This window comes from Erinaceus europaeus, chromosome 8 (assembly GCF_950295315.1).
Source record: "Erinaceus europaeus chromosome 8, mEriEur2.1, whole genome shotgun sequence".
NCBI classification, from domain to species: Eukaryota; Metazoa; Chordata; class Mammalia; order Eulipotyphla; family Erinaceidae; genus Erinaceus; species Erinaceus europaeus.
Window position 1 is genome coordinate 2,463,569 of NC_080169.1, and position 25,406 is coordinate 2,488,974.

The following is a 25,406-nucleotide window of genomic DNA, read 5'->3' on the forward strand; positions in this document are numbered from 1 at the left end:
TTAATAAAGAGATAAAGACAGGCCAAGAAAGAGGTTGGGGATGCAGGCTTGAGCCCTGGCCTCTAGGGATTAAATCTGGGATTTTCGGTGTCTCAGGCATGAACGTCTTTTTTAAAAAAATTAATTTATTCCTTTTTGTTGCCCTTGTTTTATTGTTGTTATTGATGTTGTCGTTGTTGGATAGGAGAGAGGAGAGGTAGACAGAGAGGGGGAGAGAAAGATAAGACACCTGCAGACCTGCTTCACCGCCTGTGAAGCGACTCCCCTGCAGGTGGGGAGCTGGGGGCTCGAACCAGGATCCTCATGCCGGTCCTTGCACTTTGTGCCACATGCGCTTAACCCCATGAACGTCTTTTTGCATGACCATCATGCTTTCTCCCTGGCCCTAATAAAACTTTAAAAAGAAAGATAAATGGCGCACCTCCATGTAGTATTCATAAATGAAAGCAGTACATTTAGAAATAAATAAGAAGATTTTATTATTCTCACAACAGAGAGAAATCGAGCCTGAAGTCTGGGAGCAGCACCTGGAAGACTTTCCTCAGAGATGCCTTCGGTCCAGCCCCTGGCAGAGGTCTTTCAAGGGGGTCCCAGAGCCCGGCGGTGGACAGGGGTCTTTCAAAGGGGTCCCAGAGCCCGGCGGTGGGCAGGGGTCTTTCAAAGGGGTCCCAGAGCCCGGCGGTGGGCAGGGGTCTTTCAAAGGGGTCCCAGAGCCCGGCGGTGGGCAGGGGTCTTTCAAAGGGGTCCCAGAGCCCGGCGGCGGTGGGCAGAGGTCTTTCAAAGGGGTCCCAGAGCCCGGTGGTGGGCAGGGGTCTTTCAAAGGGGTCCCAGAGCCCGGCGGTGGGCGCGGAGGAAGTGAGCTCACGCCTCACTCTCTGGCGGGCTCGTCTTTCCCTGGCAGCTGGTGGGAATTCACGTGGCAAACATCACGCATCCACTCTCCTGTTGCCCTGGATCCTGTCTGCTTTGTCTTCCTGTTCGTTGGCCAGTGTTTGATGTCAGAGACGAGAATGTTCAACAGACAAGTGCTTGTCAGTCTGAGTCTGAACTCTCGTTGGATTTGGAAGACTTGTGCTTTCGTTTCTTCTTCTTTTTCTTCTCTTTCTTCTTTCTCTTATGCTTTTCTTTCCTCTTCTTTCTCTTGTGTTTCTCTTTACAGTCAGAAGAACTGGAGCTGCTCTCATCTTCATCTGAGGTAGAATCCTCTAGTAACTGTTTGAGCTGTTGAATCCTAAACATATAAGGTTGGTCAAAGAATTATAAACACAGCTTTCCTTTTCTGATTAAAAAAATACAAGACCAGTAGTGAGGATTTAAAAAAAGTCATGAACCACCACCTCATTTCACAGAGCACTTAGGGCCTACTGGTGGTGCACCTGGTTGAACACACACTTGCTCAAAGACCAGGGTTCAAGTCCCTGCTTCTCACCTGCAGGGCAAACTTCACAAGTGGTGAAGCAGTTCTGCAGGTGACTTTCACTCTCCCTCTCTATCTCCCTCCTCCACTCAGTGTCTCTCTTTCATCACATAAAAAGAAAGAGAAAAGAGAGAAGGTGGGGGAGAAGGCTGCCAAAAGAGGTAGACCTGGTGCAGGAACAGAACCCCAACTATGACCAAAAAAAAAAAGAATTTTTACTGTTGACTATAAAACATGAATCCCCAATAAAAAATGCATTCATTTTTATTTTTGCTCATTTTTTCTTGTTGTCCACATCTGTGCTTGTTTTTCAAAACTGCAAGCACTTTTCAGCGACTGCTCCTGCCTTCTGAATATGTCGAAGTGCCTTGTTTACTCCCCTGTTCTGGAGGCTGTTTGCCACCCGGTGTGATCTAAACTCTAGGCGGCTGTGCTTCTCAGGATGAACTCACCTCACATCCTTCTCATGCCTTTTATTCTCGCGAATGATGTCGTACATGGGGTCTTCGTGTGCCTTGAGTTAGAGAAAGGTGAGACTTGGTTAGATTTCACAGGCTGTTAGTCAAATTAAAATTAAAGTCCTCTTCTAATTAAAAGCATTATTTGAAAATGTATTTATTTCAATACAAAAGAAATCTCTCCTTTTGGCGTGAGTTTCCATTTAACATGATCTAATTCTTCCTAAGGATCACTGTCACTTTAAGTGCACTGAGGCTATCAAAAAGATTTTCCATATATTGATATGATTTAGAGATATGTAATATAGCAAAAAACCAAGGGAGAGTCGTGAAGAACTGGTAGTCAAGGTCAGAAACATGGAGGTAGTTCTTTGCTCTGTGCAGTAGGAAAACAAAGAGCTATAGTTAAGCAAAATTAGGGTGCTAGAAAATAACATGGAGGAATGATTCTTTTTTTGATACACACACACACACACACACACACACAAACGTGAATACCCAAGATAAGTTCTAGAAACGTACAGATCAAGCTTCTTACTCCAAAGTCTCACTGGGGAGTTTAGGCAAGCTTGAGGTTTAAAAGCAAACTATCAAACACCTGCTTGTAGTGCTTGCGTTTTGCTGGAATAAGCAGATGCATTCTCATCATAGTTGTTGCGTCACTCAAAATCATGAAGCGGGCAGGAGATAGCTGCCCCAGGAAAGCAAACATGTTGTACGGGTGAGAGCCTGGCTTGCAGCTCCAGCATGCAGGGCGCCCTGTGGGCACTGTGGGTGCTGCAGTGGCGCTCTGCTGCCTCTCCCTGTGCAGATGGTTGTGCGGCGGCGGCAGTGGCAGTGAGCATGTGTAAAGTCCTGCGGCCATTCCTGCTGCTGCTCACAGAACCACTTCAGGGGCCAGGTGGTGCCCCAACAGGTAGAGGACAAAGTTACCGGGCCTGAGGACCCAGGTTCAAATCACTGGTCTCCAATAAAGAAATAAAAAAAAAAAAAAAACAAACACTGGTCTCTACTGGCAGGAGTGAAGTTTCGTGAGGAGTGGAGCAGACTGGGACTGGGTGGTGGTGCACCTGGTTAAGTGCAGGCACAAGGACTCAGGTTCAAGCCCCTGGTCCCAATCTGCAGGAGGAAAGCTTCACAAGTGATGAAGCAGTGCTGCAGGTGTCTGTCACTCCCTCTCTCTCTCCCCCTCTCAATTTGTTAAAAAAAAATAAAAAGAAATGTAAAAATAGCAATGTTAGTTAAAAAAAAAAAAGCAGAGCAGGCTGTAGATTGTGTGTGTGTGTGTGTTTACTAGAGCACTGCTCAACTCTAGTTTATAGTGGTGTGGGGACTGAATCTGGGACTAAGGAGCCTCGGGCATGAGAGTCTCTCTGCATAACATTATGCTCTCTCCCCACCTCAGATGTCTCTTGCTCGATTTCTGTCTCAAAGAAAATCACTTTAGCTACTTGAAATATGATTATGTATACAGTGAATTTTATGGTATATAAACTATAAATTCTTGAATTATAAGCCTGAGTAGTGATTGATAGAAGGGAAGGTGGGGGTGGACGGACACAAATTAGGACAAAGGGGACACGCCTTGATTTCCCAGGATGCACACCTGAAGCCTACATAATGCTATAGTGCAGTGGTAGGTACATCAAGATTTTTATTGTGAAAATTAGCTTTTCAGTAGAAAAATAAACTTAAGACTTTATGCCACTACTGTTAAAATGAGTACTGACAGATCCATTTTATTGTTATCTAAAGAGGATATATAATTTATAGACACATTTCTATTTTATAAAGATAAGTAATTTTTAGACAAAGGTGGGAGAGTAGAATGTTGATTTTAGTTGTCAAATATGATCCCCCCCAACACACATAATTAATGACTGATTAGGTAACGATGTCAACTTTGGAAAAAGAGTCCATGTTCCCAAGGCATAAGCAAATAATATTTTCATAATATGAAAGTTTTTTGTCACTGAACCAATCTGTCTCAGCAGTTCAGTTTTACAGAGACAGGAGTAATACCAGGTACTTTGGCTGAAAGGCTTTCAGGCATGTTTCATGTGAACCCCAAGTTCACCAGCTGATGGCTTGGTTCCCCAACATTCCACTGTCTCTGGGCATTCAAGTCAAAGGTCTGGGGCTTTACTTACTACTCTGAACTGCTCTAACTTTTGGTTGCCTTTGATAAAGAAAGGACATTCTTTGTCGCCTGTCCGGTGACCATATCGTTTACAACGCCAACCTGAAAACAAACAAAAAGGGTTATATTTCTGTAAGATGGAACGTCTGTATTCAGTCAAGATAATGCACCAGTAGGTCATATGAAAGAGATGATGTCTGAGATCCGCATTTGAAAGTCAATGCAATCTGTGAGTCAACCAAGTAGAGGGACAACCCCCCCAACACCTCTTAGTCATGGCACCCCATAAATGAAACCAGCGCTTCTTATTAAGCAGTCCTCTGCAAAAAACAAAGGGCGGCTGACACTTTGCTTTTACTGCGCATTATCACAGGAATCATATGTCCCTCCCACCCCAACGCTGAATGTCCTTGCCCGACTCAGAATGGGCTCTGACTGGAAACAGGGTCTTGGGGGCCGGGGTTCAAGCTCCCACTCCCCACTTGCAGCAGGGAAGCTTTATAAGTAGTGAAGCAGGTCTGCAGGTGTCTTTCTTTCCCTCTCATTATCTCCCAACCCTCTCTCAATCTCTCTCTCCTAACAAAAATTGCAAGTTAAAAAAAAAAAAAAAGGAAGGAATGATGGAAAGGAAGAGGGTATTTATAGAAGTTTGGAGTAGATCCATCCTTTACAGTCCTCAGAAGGAACCAACTGTGCAGACTCCAGATCTGCACCCTCTAGAACCATAAGGCAACACATCTCTCTCTCTCTTACCCAGGTTAGCTATGTTACAGCAGCTCCAGCAAACTTTCCCAGACATTAATCACACTGAATCAAGGAAGTTAGCAAGAGGGAAGAGGGACTACCGGCAGGACCGGCACTGACTCAGAATAAATCATGACAGCATGTTAAGCTTCAAGCCCCTGGTCCCCACCTCCAGAGGGAAAGTTTCACAAGTGGTGAAGCAGGTCTGCAGGAGTCTGTCTCCCTCCCTCTCTATCACCCCCTTCCCTCTCAATTTCTGGCTGTCACTATCCAATAAATAAAGAAAATTAAAAGGAAAAAAATCCTTAAAAGGGAAAATAAATAATAATAATAAAAAAAACGTAAAATTTCTTTAAAAAATAATAATGGCAGGGAAATAATGGTTGTCCCTGTATAATTTTATTTGAAAGCCGACAGAAGGAGATGACTGAAGAGAAGTTAAGTTTAGAGATTCTCTGATGCCTGTCATCTTTCCTGCCCCGCCTTTTCTCCCACTCTGCTGAGCTGGCCCAGGAAGAAAGAGTGAGCACTTTTCCCTTTTCTGCCACCAGGCTCACTGCTGGCATTAGGAATCCACTGCTCCTGGCAGTGATGTTTTCCTTTTTTATTTTTTTAGTGAGACAGAGACAGAGACAGACACCTGTAGACCGACTTCACCACCTGTGAAGTGTTTCCCCCTGCAGGGAGGGAGGGAGGGCTTGCACCTGGGTCCTTATACATTATAATGTGTGTGCTTAGCCTGGGCCCCGAAAGAGGATACTCTCAATTCAAGTGTAGACTCCTTCAAATATGCCCACCTTTAGGACTTAGAAAGCGAAAGAGGAGTCGGGCGGCAGTGCAGCAGGTTAAGCACAGGTGTCAGGATCCCGGTTCGAGCCCCCGGCTCCCCACCGGCCGGGGAGTCACTTCACAGACGGTGAAGCAGGTCTGCAGGTGTCTGTCTTTCTCTCCTCCTCCCTGTCTTGCCCTCCCCTCTCCATTTCTGTCTGTCCTATCCAGCAAAGATGACAGCAATAACAACAATAATAACTACAACAATAAAAACAAGGGCAACAAAAAGGAATAAATAAATATTTTAAAAATCTTCTTAAAAAAGAGAAAGCGAGACTAGATGCTGTGAACTGATGCAAGTATCAAGGATGCTCTGTAGTACCTTCGATAAGTAACAAAACAGGGAGTCACAGACTAATAGTCCTCAGCAAATGAAAGACTTTGGGGGGAAGAAAAAAAGCAGAAAATGCCAATTTGAAGAACTAGGAATATGGGAGGGAAAAACGCACTCCTAGAGGTAACCTATTACAATAATTGAAAACAAATTAAGAAAAAAAGAGAGAGAGAGAGAACAAAGAACGACCTGGTGAAACTGAAAAATATATAGCAGAAAAAAAAAACAACTTCACCCAAGATTTAAAAGTCATATTGATGAAATATTCTAGATAGCAGAAAATAAAAGCAGGAGAGGAAAATGCTGTAATTTAGGAAACAAGGGGCCCTGGACATAGATGACAGGTTAAAGCACAAGCCTTCCCGAGCTGGGATGGGGCCCCCCCACCATATGGGAACGACGTACAGCGTCTTTCTCCTGTGTTCTCCCCCTCTCTCTTAGTTACCCATTATTGGATAAAGACAGAAATGGAGAGGGGAGGGAAGGTAAAGAGAAGGAGAGAGACAGCCTGTCGCCTTACTTCACTTAAGAAACTACTCCCTGCAGTTGAGGACCAGGACCTTGAACCCTTGTCCTTGAACACTGTAATGTGTGTGCTTAACCAGGTGCGCCACCGCCTGGCCTCTTCCCCTCCTCTCTCCAAGTGAAACACGAAAACGCTGGGTCTGGGAGGCCGCCTTGCAATATCCTGCACAGGAGAGGTCCTCAACTCACTGGCACAATAATAATCATAGGGAGTTGGGCGGTAGCACAGAGGATTAAGTACAGGTGGCGCAAAGCATAAGGATCCCGGTTCGAGCCCCCGGCTCCCTACCTGCAGGGTGGGGAAGTGGTGAAGCAGGTCTACAGATGTCTATCTTTCTCTCCCCCTCTGTCTTCCCCTCCTCTCTCCATTTCTCTCTGTCCTATCCAACAACGACATAAATGACAATAGTAATAATAACCACAACCAGGATAAAACAACAAGGGCAACAAAAGGGAAAAAAAAATAACCTCTAGGAGCAGTGGATTCGTGATGCAGGCACTAAGCCCCAACAATAACCCTGGAAGCAAAAAGAGAGAGAGAGAGAGAGAGAGAGAGAGAGACCTACAGCCCAACTTTACCACTCATGAAGCTTTCCCCCTGCAGGTGGGGGTCAGGGGCTTGAACCCGGGTCTTTGTGCACTGTGATGTGTGTGCTCAACCAGGTACACCACCAACTGGCCCCTGTGAATATGTTTTCTAAGTTGCAGTATATACCATGTTGTTGGATAGTATGCCAGCTCCCCCTGACTTCTGTTTAACCATATGCCTATATAGGGATAGATTTAATCCCATTCAAAGCTTTGGTCTATTTACATAAATCACTTTTACATTTACATAAAGCACTCCCTCCAGGGCATTGGTGGTTCAGTGATAGGATTCTCGCCTGCTCCCCCCGACCCTTGTCACACTCTGATTTTCACCAGTCACTTTTCTCTCCACCCTCTCTATGTCACATCCTGTTTCCACCCTACTTGGCAAGTATATATAAAGACAGCATTGTGAGTTTTAGGGTACTTGAGTTTTAGCTTAGCTCGTCTTAGATTGTGCTGCGTCCTGCATGAATAAAGAGATACTGCCTACAGCTCAACCATGAGTCCCTGGTCGTCTGTTACCCGCCCGTGAAGCCAGCCCGGTGAAAACAACACCATGTGAGCTGGTGTTACCTGAGATTCTTTCATACTCACACTGCATGACTTTGACTTCTTTCCCCAGTGGCATCCAAAGTCCTTTAGTTGGTGCATGAGCCAGAAATTCCCTGGCATGTTCGTTGCCTGGCACATCTGGTATACAATCTTCTGGCTTTGTCTCATCTTCCTAAAGATGCAAACAACATGTAAAAATGTGGCAAAATACACAGAATTCTCTTCCTCCTGCTTTACAGCACAGCATTGCTTGGCTTTCTGGGCTGGCAATCCCAATGTCATCATAAACTAGTTTTCTCAGTAACCAGCAAGAAAGACAAATTATGCAGCACAGAAATAATAATTGTACCAGAAGAACTATCCCATAAAAAATGAAAGTTTTTCTTAGAAAAATTACTAGGGGGGAGTCGGGCGGTAGTGCAGCAGGTTAAGTGCATGTGGTGCAAAGCTCAAGGACCAGCATAAAGATTCCAGTTCGAGCCCCCGGCTCCCCACCTGCAGGGGAGTCGCTTCACAGGCGGTGAAGCAGGTCTGCAGGTGTCTGTCTTTCTCTCCCCCTCTCTGTCTTCCCCTCCTCTCTCCATTTCTCTCTGTCCTATCCAACAATGACGACATCAATAACAACAATAAAAACAAAACAACCAGGGCAACAAAAGGGAATAAGTAAATTAAAAAAGTTACTAGGTGGCACACCAGGTGGTTACTAGGCCAGGTGGTGGCACACCGGGTTGAGCACACATGCTGCAGTGCTCAAGGATCCAGGTTTGAGCCCCTGGTCCCCACCAGAAAGGGGAAAGCTTTGTGAGTGGTGAAGCAGGGCTTCAGTTCTCTTTGTCTCCCTCTCTATCACCTCCTCCCCTCTTGATTTCTGTCTCTAGCCAATAAATAAAAATAATGAAAAAAATGGGAGTCAGGTGGTGGCACAGTGGGTTAAGCGCACGTGGCACAAAGCACAAGGACCGGTGTAAGGATCCTGGTTCGAGCCCGCGGCTCGCCACCTGCAGGGGAGTCGCTTCACAAGCAGTGAAGCAGGTCTGCAGGTGTCTGTCTTTCTCTCCCCCTCTCTGTCTTTCCCTCCTCTCTTGATTTCTCTTTGTCCTATCCAACAACAACGACATCAATAACCACAACAATGTTAAACAACAAGGGCAACAAAAGGGAAAATAAATAAATATTAAAAACATTAAAAAATAAATAAACATAAGAAACATTTTAAAAATAAATAAATAAAATTTAATAGGACTATGAACACTATGAGTGAGCTCCAAATTTTCATGTCAGATTAAAAAAAAATTAGATTCAGGCTTGGGAGATAATTTAACGGTTCTGCAAAAAACTTCTATGCCTGAGGCTCTGAGGTCCCAGGTTCAATCCCCAGATGCATCATCATCAGAGCTGAGCAGGGCTCTGGTGTCTCTCTCACCCTCCCTCCCTCTCTGTATATTTCCCTCTGTGCCTCTCTCATTAAAATAAATTAATAAAATATTTTTAAAAGTAGATTCTAAGATCAAAAATTTTTTCATTTTCTTTCATTTGAACAGTTTTTTTTTCCCCTTTGCCACCAGGGTTATTGCTGGGCTCAGTGCCTACTCTGCTCTTTGATACAGAGATGGACAGACAGACAGAGGAAGAGAAATACTGCCGCACCGCTAGCTAGGCTTCCCTCCTGCAGGCATCCCCATGAGGTTGAGCAGGACTTGAACCTGGGTCCTGCAGCATGGCAGTCAATGTCTGCTTTTGACAGGGTAAACCACCACCTGATTCCTATTTTGTTAGATATTTTTCTTTAACATTAAAAAAAAAAAAACAACAACTTTTTCTTTTTTTTTTTCCCTCCAGGGTTATTGCTGGGCCCGGCGCCTGCACCATGAATCCACCGCTCCTGGAGGCCATTTTTTCCCCCTTTTTGTTGCCCTTGTTGTTGTAACCTCGTTGTGGTTATTATTATTGCCATTGTTGATGTTGTTCGTTGTTGGATAGGAGAGAGAGAAATGGAGAGAGGAGAGGAAGACAGAGAGGGGGAGAGAAGGACAGACACCTGCAGACCTGCTTCACCGCCTGTGAAGCGACTCCCCTGCAGGTGGGGAGCCGGGGGCTCAAACCAGGATCCTTATGCCGGTCCCTGCGCTCTGTGCCACATGTGCTTAACCCACTGCGCCACCGCCCGACCCCCAAACCCCTTTTTCTTTCTTTGCTGCTGGGGTGATCACGGGGCTCAGTGCTTGTACAGCATGTCCGCTGCTGGCAGAAGCCGTATTTCACGCTCTTTTCTAATGACAGAGACAGAGCGAGCTGGGAAGGGTGGGAAGAACCCCGCAAGGCATCTTCTCCCCACACAGAGCATTCTTTTGCTTTTTCTTTATTTTTCTGAATTTGTTTTATTATCTTTATTTATTTACTGGGTAGAGACAGACATCGAGAGCAAGGGAAAGACAGACAGGGAAAGATACAGAAAGACACCTGCAGCCCTGCTTTACGACTTGCAAAGCTTTCCCCCTGCAGGTGGGGACCAGGGGCTCAAACCTGGGTCTTGGAGCACTGTAACGTGTGCGCTCAAGCAGGTGCGCCACCACCTGGCCCCAGAGCATTGTTTTTCATCCCACAAAGCTTAACAGTGAGCAAAACAGGAGCCGGGTTGTGGCGCACAGACAACAAACATTGCCGTCACCACGGTCACGGGCACGGGCACGGGGTCGCACCTCGGCTCCCCGCCTGCAGAGGGGAGGCTCCATGAGCGGTGGAGCAGGGCTGCAGGGCCTCGGCCTCTCCTTCTCCCCCTGCACCTTTCCGTTTCTGTCTCTATCCAGAAGGAAGAGAAGAGGAGAAGGAGGAAGAGGAGGAAGGAAAAAGGAGGAGGAGGAGGAGAGGAAGAAGAACCCACCAGGATTAGTGGAAGTGCCAAGCCCCAGAAATAGCCCTTATGGCAACTAGAAAGAAAGAAAGAAAGAAAGAAAGGAAGGAAGAAAGGAAGGAAGGAAGGAAGGAAGGAAGGAAGGAAGGAAGGAAGAAAGGAAGGAAGGAAGGAAGGAAGAATTGAAGCTACCAGAGAGCAAAGGAACCTTTGGCTTTTATTCCTCTAAGCTTCACTCCACTGAAAGACAGTGATACTTTTAGCAGGTAAGGAGGGCTCTTGTATCAGGGAGATGGGACTGGAGGGACCCACAGTTCTCTGACATTCAAGAAACCAATGCCAGTAGAGTCGAAGAAGGAACAGGATGAGCAGAGCTTTGAAAGGAGACAGTCAAGTGAGAGAGAGGGCGGGCGGGTGGTGGTACACCTGGGAGAGCGCACATGTTATAATGGCAAGAGCCTGGGTTCAAGCCTCTGGCTCCCACCTGCAGGAGGGAAGTTTCACAAGAGGTGAAGCAGTGACACAGGCTCCTCTCTCTCTCTCTCTCTCTCTCTCCTCCTCTTCCTCCTCCTCCCTCTTCCCTCTTCATTTCTCCTTGTCTCCACTCAAAATAAATTAATTTAAAAACAAATGAGAGAGGGGCTGGGTGGTGGCGCACCTGGTTAAGCGCACACGTTACAGTGCGCAAGGAGCCAGGTTCAAGCCCCTGGTCACCACCTGCAGGGGGGAAGCTTCACGAGCGGTGAAGCAGGGCTGCAGGTGTCTCTCTGTCTCCCCCATTCCTCTCAACTTCTCTGTGTATCCAATAATACAAGTAAAAAAAAATACTTTAAAAAATGAGAGAAAGGTGTGAAGTGGTATAGCAGTAGCCTCCAAGTTTACAATCCTGATTTCCTGAGTTTGATTCCCAACACTGCATGTACCAGTGTTCCTTCCCTTCTCCCCCCACTCTCCTACCTCTCACGGAATAAATTTTAAAATAAATAAATAAAAGCAAGAGCAAGAAGGGGAATGATCACTGAAGACTGTACAGGGTCCTACGACAGTCTCTGCGGGAACAGACACACAGCTGATGAGATGAAGGCTAGTGGATACAGCCCGAATGGCATCGACTGGCAGGGAAGGAAGAACTGTCATAAAAGGAGGTTCAAGATGGCATAACAAGCCTCTGAGTGTGAACACTGAGACAAATGTGTCAACCAGAAAAACTCAGGAATACAAACTTTAATACTGACCTTGATAAGGCCAGGAGGAGGCTTCTCATAACTAGAAAAGAAAAAAAAAAATCTCATCAACCATGTTAAAAGGATCACAACACATTTTAAGAAGTAAAAGCAATTAGAGCCCCAAATAAAAAGGGTATTTTTAATGAAAACTTACAACTATGTTCTATCTAAAACAGCTGACTGAATAATCATTCTAGCATCATATTTGTGATGGGAGAGCAAAACATTCCAGGGCCGCACTACACCCACAGCTTGAAGACTATCTGATGTGGGCACAGGTCCTGCTGTGACACCCCTGGGAGGCCCCTTTCTCCAAGACTGCCCACTCACTCACTCACTCACTCACTCTCTGTTACTGAGATAAAATACCACATTTCTCCATGATTTGACAATATTCTGCCCAAAACAAAACAGGATGAGGTTAGAGATGATATGTAGTAGTAACAGGAACATTCCTGCCATTTTTAAGGAAAGACTTGGGTTAAGTGTATGCAGACAAGAGATTCATAAACGCATGTTCACATCAGGAGGGTAGATAGCATAATGGTTACGCAAAAAGACTCTCCTGTCTGAGGCTCCAAAGTCCCAGGTTCAATCCCCTGTACCACTATAAGCTAGTAAACAAACAAAACAAAAACAAACCCACATGTTTACTTGTTCATCCTAGGAATAGCTCTGTGATGTTAATAACTCTAGGGAGACTAGGTGTAGATAATTGAGCCAAGCCCCGGTAGTCACCAAGTTAATGGAGACTGCTCAAGTGTATAGCCAGAGGTCTAGCAAGGAAACCCTTTCACCCGCCGCTTTGCAGGCCAGGAATCACCTCGTGCAGCAGAAAGCTTGCCCTGTCTGTGACAAGAAGCACACAGCCACCAGACTGCCACGTCCTCACTATTTCCAATCAGAAAGTACCAGAAGGAACGAGAGGACCGCTGTGCGTGTGGAAAAGGCTGAGACAGAAAGGAAATGGCGAGACCATTTCACCGTGTGTTCAGAGGACATCTCTCACTTAAAAGGACTCATGCCTCTTCTACAAGGCTGGATACAGGCATCTTCTGGGGGGTGGGGTGGGGTGAGTAAAACCAGAGAAAGTTTTAATCTTTTCTAACAGCTTCAAAATAGAACACACAGGATGTTTTCTCCATCCTGACTCTATTGATACGCACTGACTTATTTATTTACGAGAGAGAGTGAGGGAGGGGGCCAAGCGGAGGCACACCCAGCTGAGCACACATTACCATGTGCAAGCACCAGGTTCAAGCCCCTGGTCTCCATCGGGAGGAAGAAAGCTTCACAAGCAGTGAAGCAGGGCTGCAGGTGTCTGTCTTTCTCTACCTCCCCTTTCTCTCTGTCCTATCAAATAAAAGCAGGGGAGGGGTGAGTGAGGTAGGGGGAGAGGGAGAGAGAGAAAGAGGCAGATCATCACTTTGTCACATATATTGCTAGGGATTCATCAACCTGGGGCCTCAGGCTTGAGAGTCCAATGTTTTATCACACTGCACCCACCACCTCCCAGGCTGCGGCACTGACTTGAAAGCCCCTTCAGGACAGAGTAAATATTACAGCTCTGTGCAAGGACTAGGGACAAACAAGGGGAAAGTGAAATGCCTTTTTCTTTTTTTTCTTTTTTTGCCATTCTCAAACTTTGAGACAAAGCAAAGTTGGCAGATGTTATATTGTGAAATAGTTCTACTTCACAATAGAATAAGAAACATGGGGGTCAGGCGGTAGCACACGGGTTAAGCACACATAATACACAGCGGAAGGATCCCGGTCTAAGCCCCCATCTTTCCCTCCTCCCTTGATTTCTCTCTGTCCTATCCAACAACAGCAGCAACAGCAGCAACAATGGAAAAAAGATGGCCTCCAGAAGCAGTGGATTCCTAGCGCACTGAGCCCCCATGATAACCCTGGAGGGGAAAAAAAAAAGAAAGCAAAAGAAACATACACACTTCTGGAAGACAGCTTTTATCCATAAAACCTCTATAATGCAGTTGGGAAGATAACATAATAGTCATGCAAAAGGCTCTTTTGTTGTACTCCAGGAGGTGGCACAGTGGATAAGGCTTTGGACTCTAAAGCATGAGGTCCTGAGTTCAAATCCCCAGCAGCACATGTACCAGAGTGATGTCTGTTTCTTTCTCTCTCTTTTATCATTTCTCATGAACAAATAAATACAGTCTTTAAAAAAGAAAAAAGTTTCCTTCCCGGATTGAGCCCCCGGATCCCCACCTGCAGGGGAGTTGCTTCACAAGTGATGAAGCAGGGCTGCAGGTGTCTGTCTTTCTCTCTCCCTCCGTCTTTCCCATCTCTGTCTTATCCAACAATAATGACATCAATAACTAAACAATAAAAAGGGGGAAATAAATTTTAAAAAATTGTTTTCTATTATTGCTTCTCATAATTGCTTAGGGCTTTCTTTTTTTATTATTATTTCTTTACTGCCATTTTAAGATTATGGGAAAGGAAAATTGATAAGTGTGTTAACCCCATAGCATTTTTTAAAATATATATTTTTAAAAGATTTTATTTATTTATTAATGAGAAAGATAGGAGGAGAGAAAGAACCAGATATCACTCTGGTACATGTGCTGCCGGGCTTGAACTCGGGACCTCATGCTCGAGAGTCCATTGCACCACCTCCTGGACCACATGTAACAGAGTCGTGTCTGGTTCTTTCTCTCCTCCAGGGGCTCAAATCCGGATCCTTCCGCGGGTCCTTGCGCTTCGCGGCACATGCGCTTAACCCGCTGTGTTACCGCCCGACTCCCCAGAAAACAACGATTTTAAGACAAGTTTGGGGTAACAATGGAAGCAGAAGAACAATAACTGCCGTCTATGAAGGTCCAAGAAGGATGACAGAGGACCTAGTGGGGGTTGTATTGTTATATGGAAAACTGGGAAATGTTATGCATGTACAAACTATTGTATTTACTGTTGAATGTAAAACATTAATTCCCCAATAAAGAAAAAAAAAAAAAAAAGAAGTTATGACCTTTGAAGGGTAAGCCTCGGAAGTGTAAACGCCTGTATTTATTTCTCTTACCACAGTCAGGACACTGAATCTCTCTCTACCCTGGAAAGGGACTGCAGTGTTGGTCCCTTATGAAACTTAATCGAGACGCGTCATACACATGAATATATCTGTTTGCACAACTCAGAATGGGGATTAGAGGAACGGGCAGAAACAGCTACAACACTGTCAATACTGACTACTGATTTAGGAAACACTGGAATGGTACTGCCTTGCAAGAATGGAGACAAAGGTGGGGGAGAGAATTAAATCTTCATCTAGGACAAGAGATTAATAAGGAACAGGATAGATAGCATAATGGTTATGCAAAAAGGCTCTCTTGCCTGAGGCACTAAAGTCCCAGGTTTAACCCTCCCTCCCCTCCCCACAAGCCAGAGCTGAGCAGTGCTTTGATAAAAAATAAAAACAGTAAGTAGTATTTATTGCTCAGTAAATGGTTAAGCACTATAAGAAATAAGTCACTAAAACTCCAAAAGGAAAAATTTCCTTACTGAAGTTTTTGTTGGGAGCACAGACGTTAGGAAGTATGTTGAGGTGGCTGAAAAATAAGGATGCAAACCATTTTTTTCTTCCCAGATTACCAACTCTTTCAGTACCTTTTGCTGCTTAAGCCGTGTGAAAATACTGCTGTGGAGAGATCTTGATTTAAAAGCCAACAAGCCTGTCAACTAGCCAAACCAACTATGTCAACAGCCTAGGGAGTTTAAAATCTGGAAGATCCTTCAGGCAGGCCTGGGAATGGGATCATTTAGGTTCCTCTTTGGTTTGGTCAGTTTACAGGTGGATGTCTCTATCCTTGGTCAGGTTACCTAACCATTGAATCTGTTTTTTCAACATCTGCAAAAGGAATTATAAAATCAACACGGAGTATTAACCATAGTACACAGCCTATAGCTGAGGCTGTGGAGGGCTGAGGCCTGTGTGAGCTGATCCTAGGGAAAGACTGGTGAACATACCCGCCTCATTCAGGCCACGGGCACCAGAGTGCACTGAAGTGGTCAGGACTGTGCATGCCAGCAATGCAGGGCCTGTATCCTGGAGCCACTGGCCAACTGCAGTTCAGTTTAAGGCCCACAGTAAAAAGACCATGCCAAGCTCCAGGAGTGGTGTGTACGTCTAGTATTAAAGTTCCCAGGAAGTTATGAAGGATTTTAACCCCCTCGGGACCTTTTCTTATATCAGCTTACATCCTAGCTTAAGTAATGAGAAGTACCCAGAACAGAAAGGATTTATTAACTCAGAAAACAACATGGGGAAAAAAAATGACCTCTAAAGTATTTATAATTGTATTATCACTATTTTAACCAGAGCACTGCTCAGCTGACTTTCAATGGTGCAGGAAACTGAATCTAAGACTTTGGAGCCTCATGCAGGGAAGTCTTTTTCACATAACCATTATGCTTTCTCCCCTATCCTACAACTATTATTAGAATCACCGAATCTGGAAAAAGAACTGAATGGTCATTAATTCAACCTTCCACTGGGACGTTTAGTATTTTAAGTCAGCCTTTCTACTAGAGGTTATCAGACTCCTCTCCAGGCCCCTAAAGCCAGGGGAGCACAGTGCCAGGCTGACCAGCAAGAATTAAAGACTACAGAAGGGGTTAGCAAAAGACTTCCATGCCCGAGGCTCCAAGGTCCCAGGGTTAATGCTCCATGCCACCATAAACCACAGCTGAGCAGCACTGGTAAGAAAAATTATTTGGGGGTTGGGCGGTAGCGCAGCGGGTTAAGCGCACATGGCGCAAAGGGCAAGGACCCCAGTAAGGATCTGGGTTCGGGCACCCTGGCTTCCTGCCTGCAGGGGGGTCGCTTCACAGGCGGTGAAGCAGGTCTGCAGGTGTCTCTTGCTCTCCCCTTCTATGTCTTCCCCTCCTCTCTCCATTTCTCTCTGTCCTATCCATCCAACAACCAACAACATCATCAACAACAATAATAACCACAAGGCTACAACAACAAGGGCAACAAAAGGGGGAAAAATGGCCTCTAGGAGCCGTGGACTCATGGTGCAGGCACCGAGCCCCAGCATTAACCCTGGAGTGAAAAAAAGAAAAATTATTTATTTTTTGTATAACATTTCTCAGTTTTCCACATAACAATGTTATACAAAAAGAAAAAATTTTAAATCTATGACTATACCTGCCTGATCCTGTCAGTAAAAAGAAAGGAAAGGGAAAGGGCGAAAAGAAGAAAATCTAGAACTGATACTCTTTTTGTTGATTTGGAATTGTCCTCTGTGAAGCAGGTCTGCGGCTGTCTCTCTCTCCCTCTCTGTCTTCCCCTCCTCTCTCCATTTCTCTCTGTCCTATCCAACAACAGCAATGGCAGTAACAACAAGTGTAACAAAATGAGAAAAATGACCTCCGGGAGCAGTGGACTCATAGTGCAGGCACCGAGCAAAAATAAACAAACACACAAACAATGTGTGAGCACCCAGGTTCAAGCCCCAGGTCCCCACCTGCGGGAAGAAAGCTTCACAAGTGGTGAAGCAGGGCTGCAGGTGTCTCCTCTCTATCCCCCTTTCTCTTGATTTCTGGCTGTCTCTATCAAATAAATAAAGATGAAAGATTTTTTTAAAAAAGGGAAAAGGGCCAGGTGGTGGCACATCTGGTTGAACACACATGTTATAAGGCACAAGGGGCTGGGCTCCAGCTTCTGGTCCCCACCTGCAGGGGGAAAGCTGCACAAAAGGTGGAGCAGGGCTGCAGGTGTCTCTCTGTCTCTCTCCCTCTCTATCTCCCCCTTCCTCTCAATTTCTGACTGTCCCTATCCAAGAAATAAGTTACGGGTAATTAAAAAAAAAAACAACTTTAAAAAAGAAAGGAAAGGGAAAAAAAGAAGGAAATCTATGAATGATATTCATTTTTTTTGTGGAGTTGTAACTTCCACTTGAGTTCTGGTTAAAATATAAAAAAATAAATAAATAAAAAGTTCTCAGGACCAGAGAACACAAGATGTACACTGGAGGTCCAACAGTTGGGGTTGGGGGGTTGCTGGGGGGCCGGGGTGTCCAGGGATCCTGGTGGCCGGGGTCAGGGGGGCCGGGGGTTGGGGTGTCCTGGGATCCAGGGTCAGGGGCTGGGGTGGTAGGGTTGAAGGGGGCTGGACGATAGGGGGGATGGGGGGCTGCGGGGTCCCGGAGTCTGAGGCTGGGGGGGTATCCGGAGATCCAAGTGTCTGGGGGCCTGGAGTCTGGAGGTCCGGGGCCTGGGGGTCTGGGGGGCCGGGGGTCTGGGTCTGAGAGTCTTGGGGTCCTGTGCCGGGGTCCGGGGGTCTCGGGGTCCAGGCGTCTGGAGGGTCTGGGTCCGGGGCCAGGGGTCCGGGGATCCTGGTCTGGGGGTCTGGGGGTCCTGGTCCTGGGGTCAGGGGTGTGGGGGTCCGGGGATCCTGATCCAGGGGTCTGGGGCCGGGGGTCTGGGTATCCTGGTCTGGGGGGTCCGGGGCTGGGGATCTGGGGTTCCAGGGCCGGTGGTCTGGTGGTCCTGGTCCGGGGTCCGGGGATCCTGGTCCGGGGGTCTGGGGGTTCGGGGCCGTGGGTCTGGGGGTGGGGGTCTGGGTATCCTGGTCCAGGGATCCGGGGCCGGGGATCTGGGGGTCCGGGGATCCTGGTCCGGGGGTCTGGGAGTCCTGGTCCGGGGCCGGGGTCTGGGTATCCTAGTCCGAGGGTCCGGGGCCGGGGATCTGGGGGTCCAGGGATCCTGGTCCGGGGGTCTGGGGGTTCGGGGCCATGGGTCTGGGGGTGGGGGTCTGGGAGTCCTGGTCCGGGGGTCCGGGGCCGGCGGTCTGGTGGTCCGGGGCGAGGGTCCAGGGGTCTCGGGGTCTGGGGGTCCTGGTCCGAGGGTCCAGGGCCGGGGATCTGGGGTCCGGTGATCCTGGTCCGGGGGTCTGGGTGTCCTAGTCCGGGGGTCCGGGGCGAGGGTCCAGGGGTCTGGGGGTCTGGGGGTCCGGGGCGAGGGTCCAGGGGTCTGGGGGTCCGGGGCGAGGGTCCAGGGCCGGGGATCTGGGGTCCGGGGATCTGGGGGTCCTGGTCCGAGGGTCCAGGGCCGGGGATCTGGGGTCCGGGGGTCTGGGTGTCCTAGTCCGGGGGTCCGGGGCGAGGGTCCAGGGGTCTCGGAGGCCGGGGGCCGGGAAGCGCCCGCACAGCCCCCGCGGCCCGGGGCGGAGCCTCCTCCGCCTCCCGGACTCCGCGCTCCCGCACCGGGGCGGCCGGTCCCGCCGTCCCCGCCCGGAAGGGGGTCTCCCGCCCCCGCCCCCGCCCCCCCCTCCCGCCGATCGCGGCGCCCGGGACTCACAAGGACTCCAGGTGCTTGAGCTGCTGCAGCTGCTGCGCGTCGTGCCGCCGCCGCTTCTGCTCCCGGCGCCGCTGCAGCTCCTGCTCCGGCGGCTCCCGCGGCTCCCGCGCGCCCCGGGCCGCCGACCCCGACGACATCGCGGCCGAGCCGGTGCCTGTTCCGCGCCGAGCCCGGCCTGACCCCGAGGCCGCGCGGCCCTGCTCGGAGTGGCGGCGCCCGGACCTCGCCGCGGCTCGGCCGAAGCGGGAGTTGGGAGCGCGCCCCCTGGTGGCGGCCGCGAGCCTGGCGCGGAGACCGCGGGGCTGGGCGGCCGGAGGGCGGGAGGTGCGGGCGGCCGCGGCCCCGGGACCCGAGCCAGCGAGCGAGCGAGCGGAGCGGAGCGGCTCCCCTTCGAGGCCCCCGCTCTGCAAGGCCGGGAAGCAGGTGCGGAGCGGCCGGTGCCCAGGGCTGGCTTCTTACTTGGCTCCATCTGTTTTAGGGAACAAAGTAAGCCTTTCAAAGATATGAAAACCCACCCCCAGGGAAAGGAGTAGATAGCATGCCGGTTATGCAAAGAGAGACGCTCACGCCTGAGGCCCCAAAGTCCCAGGTTCCATCCCCTGCGCCACCTAATAAACTTAGAGAAGAGCCAGGAGGTAGGAGGGGCCAGGCGGTGGCACATCTGCTTGAGCGCACGTGTTACAATGTGCAAAGAGGCCGGGGTTCCGGTTCCCGTTCCCCACCTGTGCGGCAAAAGCTTCCTGAGTGGTGAAGCAGGGCTGCAGGTGTCTCTCTGTCTCTCTCCCTCTCTCTGTCTTTTAAGAAAATTATTAGCGATTTAATATTGATTTGCAAAACTACATGTCAACAGGGGTATCAATCCGCTTCATTCCCACCACCAGAGTTCTGAATAGACCTGGGGCAGCCAGACATATAGGGGCTCCCAGGGGTGGAGTGGTGGAACGAACATGTCACAGTGCGCAAGGACCCGGGTTCATGCCCCTGGTCCCCACCTGCAGGGGGAAAGCTTTGTGAGTGGTGAGGCGGGGCTGAGGGCGTCTCCCTCTCTATCTCCCCCTCCCCTCTTGATTTCTGGCTGTCTCTAGCCAATAAATGATTCAAAATTAAGAAAAAACAGTTCGACATTCTTTTTTTTTTTTTTGGTTATCTTTTTTTTTCTTTTTCTTTTTCTTTATGGGGGATGAATCATTTACAGTCAACAGTAAAATACAGTACTTTGTACATGTGTGACATTTCTCAGTTTTTCACATAACAGTCTCACCCCCCCCCCCCAGGTTCTCCACCATCATGTTTCAGGACTTGAACACTCCCCCGCACCCCAAAGTCCTTTACTTTGGTGCAATAACACAATTAGCTTCTATGACCATTTATAGTCACTGAATATTTACAAGTCCTGAAAACACTTATGTGGAAACTGCATTTATTTATTTATTTATTTATTTATTTATTTATTTATTTATGACAGAGAGAGAGACAGGTAGAGAGAGACAACCCGGCCAGAGTAATACTCAGTTCTGGCTTATGGTCTGATGTTTGAACCCTGGACCTCAAGAGCCTCAGGCATGAGTCTTTTAGATAACTGTTACGCTTTCTCCCCATCCCTTCAAAATTACTTACGTTTTTCCTTTCCAAAATTGGTATCAGAGAGCTGGGTGGGGAGCTGGTTCAGTAGAAATAGTACAAAACTTGTCTGCACGAGGCTCAGAGTTAGATTCATGGCATCACAGATGTCAAAGTGATGTCCCATCCTAACTCTTACACAGTCTTTAAAAAAATGAAATAACAGATTTTATGTCTTTAAAAGCTTGCACCTATAGTATGAAATTTTTTTCAAGTCAAAGTGTTTCAATAACTTGTATTTTAACGGTGAACCAGTATTTTATTATAATTTGCATAAGCAACTGTTATTGGCAATGCAATGCATTTTTATCATTCTTATTTTGCTGTTACCATTATTTACCGCAGTTCTGCTCAGTTCTTGCTGATAAAGACAGTCCTCTCCACAACTGCTGTGCTGTCTCCCCCCCCCCCGCACTCTTATTTTCTAACCAAATGTTTAATATTATCAAATCTTTAAAATGAATACCACTGATGATTTTCTTTTTTTATATGTTTATTTATTTTCCTTTTTGTTGCCCTTGTTGTTTTTTTTGTGTTGTTGTAGTTGCTGTTATTGATGTCGTTGTTGTTGGATAGGACAGAGAGAAATGGAGAGAGGAGGGAAAGTCTGAGAGGGAGAGAGAAAGATAGACACCTGCAGACCTGCTTCACTGCCTGTGAAGTGACTCCCCTGCAGGTGGGGAGCGAGGGCTCAAACTGGGATGCTTACGCTGGTCCTTGTGCTTTGTGCCACGTGTGCTATGACTCCCACTGATGATTTTCATGACATTCCCTTGCATGCTTGAAACATGTAATAATAAAACTTTTTAAAATTTACAGTTTATTTTAATTCAATGAGAGAAAGAGACATAAAGATAGACAGACAGATAGATAGACAGACACTGCTCAGCTTTGGCTTGTGGAAGTGTTGGGTATTAACCTGGAACCTCAGAGCATCAAACACAAAAGTCTATTGCATAACCATTATAATTACACAATAATTAAAAAAATAATATTTCTTGCCCTTACTGTAGAGCAGCAATGGGAGGGCTGGCTCCACTCTCTGAAGGGAGGTGAGTCATCCTACTCTGCCACTTGAGGAAGAGGTCCTGAAAGAAGTGCAACCCAAAAATGTTTGCAGCTGTGACCCTGGGCTGCCAGCTCAGACTGACGGAGACTCAGAGGTTGCACAGGCTTTTGTGCTAAATGTGAACATATATGGGCCCTGGGTCAAACTGGTGGAGTAAACAGTTAATTATATTTAGAGACTTTCTTCAAGTTTGGGAGCTATTCTGACCTAACACAGCTTTCTAGGTCTATTCTCATCTGACACCATCTTCCCAAACAATATATTTAGCCCACGGATATGTTAACTTTCAAGTTCAGGCAGAAATCACTAAAGTTATGGCCCTTTTGGAGTATACCTAAGATAGAGTTCCTAGCTTCTTCCCACAGGAAGACCTCCAGTTTCATCTTCTCCATTCCTACCACTTAGTTCCTGTTTACTAAACATTTTGTCCTGCTTTATATCTCACCACTTTTCAGCCACCAAGTTGCAGATGCTACCATGATGCCAACCTGACTTCCTTGGGCAGTCGACCTCACCCATGTGTCCTGGAACCCCACCTCCCCAGAGCCCTGCCCCACTAGGGACAGACAGACACAGGCTGGGGGTGTGGGTCCACCTGCCAACGTCCATGTCCAGCAGAGAAGCAATAACAGAAGCCAGAACCTTCTACCTTCTGCATCCCCCAAAAGAATTTTACTCCCAGAGAGATAAAGAATAGGGAAGTTTCCTGGTGTATTGCACCCAAGTTAAGGACTCTGGGGTGGGAGTGTTCAGGTCCTGGAACTTGACTTGACGGCAGAGGGGGGTTAGAGTGTTATGTGGAAAACTGAGAAATATTACACATGTACGGACTACTGTATTTTACTGTCGACTGGAAACTATTCATCCCTCTCCAAAAAGGAAAAAAATGCAAAAAAAAAAAAAAAAAAAGAATAGTGGAGGTTTTGTTTTGTTTTTTTAAATCTAGAGGTGGTTCAGTGGATAAAGTGTTAAGACTCGCAAGCATGAGGTCCCAAGTTTAGCCCTCAACCATAACATGTGCCAGTGATGCTCTGGTTCTCTTTATTTCTCCCCTATAAATAAATAAATAAATGAATAAATGAATAAATCTCTTAAAAATTCCTAAGTTGCTAGTCATTTATTTGGCTTTCATTCCTAGACAATGCCAGAAATATCAAGATCTTACGTGTATTAGTCATATATTTAAGTGTAGACCAATTTTTTAGTGTGTACGTTTGACATTGTTTTTCATTTGAAAATGAAACATTTTACTGATCTGTTCACTAATAGTGGAGTTTCTTTTTTCTTTTTTTAAATATTTATTTATTCCCTTTTGCTGCCCTTGTTTTATTGTTGTAGTTATTCTTATTGTTATTGATGTCGTTGTTGTTGGATAGGACAGAGAGAAATGGAGAGAGGAGGGGAAGACAGACAGGGGGAGAGAAAGACAGACACCTGCAGACCTGCTTCACCGTCTGTGAAGCGACTCCCCTGCAGGTGGGGAGCCGGGGGCTCGAACCGGGATCCTTACGCCGGTCCTTGCTCTTTGTGTTTAATTAGTGGAGTTTCTCATGCAGAAGAGGGGAGGGATACAGAACTCTGGTGGTGGAAACTGTATGCAATGATACTCCTGTTATCTTACAATCTTGTAAATCATTAGTAAATCACTAATAAAAAAAAGACATTTTCAAGTGGGAGTGTGCCTGGGTGGTGAACAACAGTCAACTTAAAACCCAAGTCAAAATGCAAGGGAGGTGAGACAAAAACAGAACTTCCAGGGTTGCCGACTGCGCGGGGGCCCCCGTTCTGGAATCCGCATGCCGCTCCTGGAGGAAGGCCCGGGGCTCGGCTGCAGCCTCCCCGCCACACCCCGCAGCCCCAGGGGCGGGAAGGGGAAGTGGCACCGGGCCCGGCCGCACACACGTGGGAGGCTAGAGGCGGGTCTTCCTCTGCCAGTCCGCACGCAGCCTAGAGCACTGCGACCTCGGTCGCTGCGGAGGAGGAGCCGTGAGCCAGAGCGCCCCGCTCCTCCCGGGAGAACTGCAGGCGCGCCCCGGGCCTCGGCGTGGGATCCCCGCCTCCCCGCGGCCGCCGCCTCCTCGCTGGACTACAAGTCCCAGAAGGCACCGCGGCGAGGCGCTGACCTGCGCAGTCGCGCTCGTCGTAAGGCGCTATGACAACAGCGAAGATGGCGCTGGACTACAAGTCCCAGAAGGCACCGCGGCGAGGCTCTGACCTGCGCAGTCGCGCTCGTTGTAAGGCGCTATGACAACAGCGAAGATGGCTTGGAGTTAGGCGGGAGCGGGGAGCTCTCCCTTCCGCCCGCCGCCGCCCCTCTCCGGCTGCCTGCCGCGCGTCGCCGCCTTCGCCGCGTCCGCCCTCTGGGGGAGCTGCACGACTCGCCGTGCGTCCTCCAACGCCCGCTCCATCTCTCTCGCTCTCTCTCCCGAGGGATGCACGCGGCTCGCCCCGCTCGCCTGCGGGGGTGACGGAGGGGCGATGCGGGGGGGCTGCCGGGGGCGGTCGCGCCACGTCCGTGCAGCCGCTGGGGCGGCCCGCTGACAGACGGACGGACGGGCGGACGGGCGGACACACAGACGCACAGACGCACAGACTCTGCGCCCCGCACTCGGAGCAAGTTGTGGCAGAGACAGGGCGAGAGGTGGGGCGTGAAGCTGCTGCTGCTGCTCCAGCCGGGACCCGCACCCGCACCCGCACCCGCACCCGCACCCGCACCCGCACCCGCACCCGAGGAAGCGGGGGCAGCACCCACCCGGCCACCCGGCCACCGGGCGTCAGGTAGGAAGCGTGCGGGAGCACTCGTGCCCTGTCTGCATTTTACATCGCGGGCAAAGCTGGTGGCTGGTCTTGTTGTTTATTGTTATTATTACTGTTGTTGTTGTTGTTATTCTTCTTTAGGGGTCACCAGAGCGGATTTTGCACCCCCACACTGTCCCCCGGGACTAAGGGCACAGGGCCGGAGTCTGCACACTCCCGAGAAGAGATGCTCTGCTAGGGGACGGACGGACGGACGGACGGACGGACGGACGGACGGGGACTCCAGGACTGCGGGCGCCCTGCACGTGCACAGACTTTTCCCTTTTACTTATTATGGGGGTTAATGGTTGACAGTCGACCGTAAACACCGTAGGCACGTGTAAGGCTTCCCGGTTTTCGGCTTCGCAGCCTGACCCCCACCCGGGTCCTCCCCCACCTGCGCTCCTCCCCCCGCCCCGAAGTTAAATTGATTTATTTCTTCCCTTTTGTTGCCCCTTGTTGCTTTCCTGTTGTGATGATTACTGTTGTCTGTCTTCGTTGTTGGACAGGACCTGAACTCCCCCCACCAGAGCCCTTCACTTCGGGGCCATACACCCACTCCAGCCCAGCTTCTGCTTTGTGTCTCCCTTTCTGTTCTGAGTTTTCAGTTTCTGTCCATGAGTAGGATCATCCCGTATTCATCTTTCTCTTTCTGCATGATCACAGTGAACGTGTCCTTCAGCTCTGTCAGTGGACAGAATTTTTATTACATAAAAAAATGAATTAAAAAATATTTAAAAAAATATTTATTCCCTTTTGTTGCCCTTGTTTTATTGTTGTAGTGATTATTGTTGTTGTTATTGATGTCGTCGTTGTTGGGTAGGACAGAGAGACATGGAGAGAGGAGGGGAAGACAGAGAGAGGGAGAGAAAGACAGACACCTGCAGACCTGCTTCACCACCTGTGAAGCGACTCCCCTGCAGGTG

The 25,406-nt window shown here is 48.2% G+C and overlaps 1 protein-coding gene and 1 long non-coding RNA gene across 2 annotated transcripts; one reads left to right on the forward strand and one right to left on the reverse strand.

Annotated features, from left to right (window-relative positions):
* Positions 1–462: 462 nt before the first annotated feature.
* On the reverse strand, positions 463–19,227 carry RP9 (RP9 pre-mRNA splicing factor). The gene is made up of 6 exons (XM_060195811.1): positions 18,996–19,227; positions 11,679–11,709; positions 7,635–7,764; positions 4,026–4,117; positions 1,870–1,931; positions 463–1,231 (listed from the first exon to the last, which is right to left on the reverse strand). Exons 1-6 carry the CDS (start codon positions 19,130–19,132, stop codon positions 1,033–1,035), a joined length of 651 nt encoding a protein of 216 aa, XP_060051794.1. The 5' UTR covers positions 19,133–19,227; the 3' UTR covers positions 463–1,032.
* A 5,099-nt stretch (positions 19,228–24,326) lies between these two features.
* On the forward strand, positions 24,327–25,213 carry LOC132539749 (uncharacterized). Its single transcript, XR_009551049.1, has 2 exons — positions 24,327–24,462; positions 24,583–25,213. It is a non-coding gene; the product is annotated as an uncharacterized LOC132539749 (long non-coding RNA).
* The last annotated feature ends 193 nt before the right edge of the window (positions 25,214–25,406 follow it).

Coding starts and splice junctions, on each gene's coding strand:
- RP9 (XM_060195811.1), bottom strand. CDS start 19,132: ATGTCGTCGGGGTCGGCGGCCCGGGGCGCGCGGGAGCCGCGGGAGCCG. Junction 7,765..11,678: donor CTCCTCCTGGCCTTATCAAG/GTCAGTATTAAA, acceptor TTGCATCTTTAG/GAAGATGAGACAAAGCCAGA. Junction 1,232..1,869: donor AGGCATGAGAAGGATGTGAG/GTGAGTTCATCC, acceptor TTATATGTTTAG/GATTCAACAGCTCAAACAGT.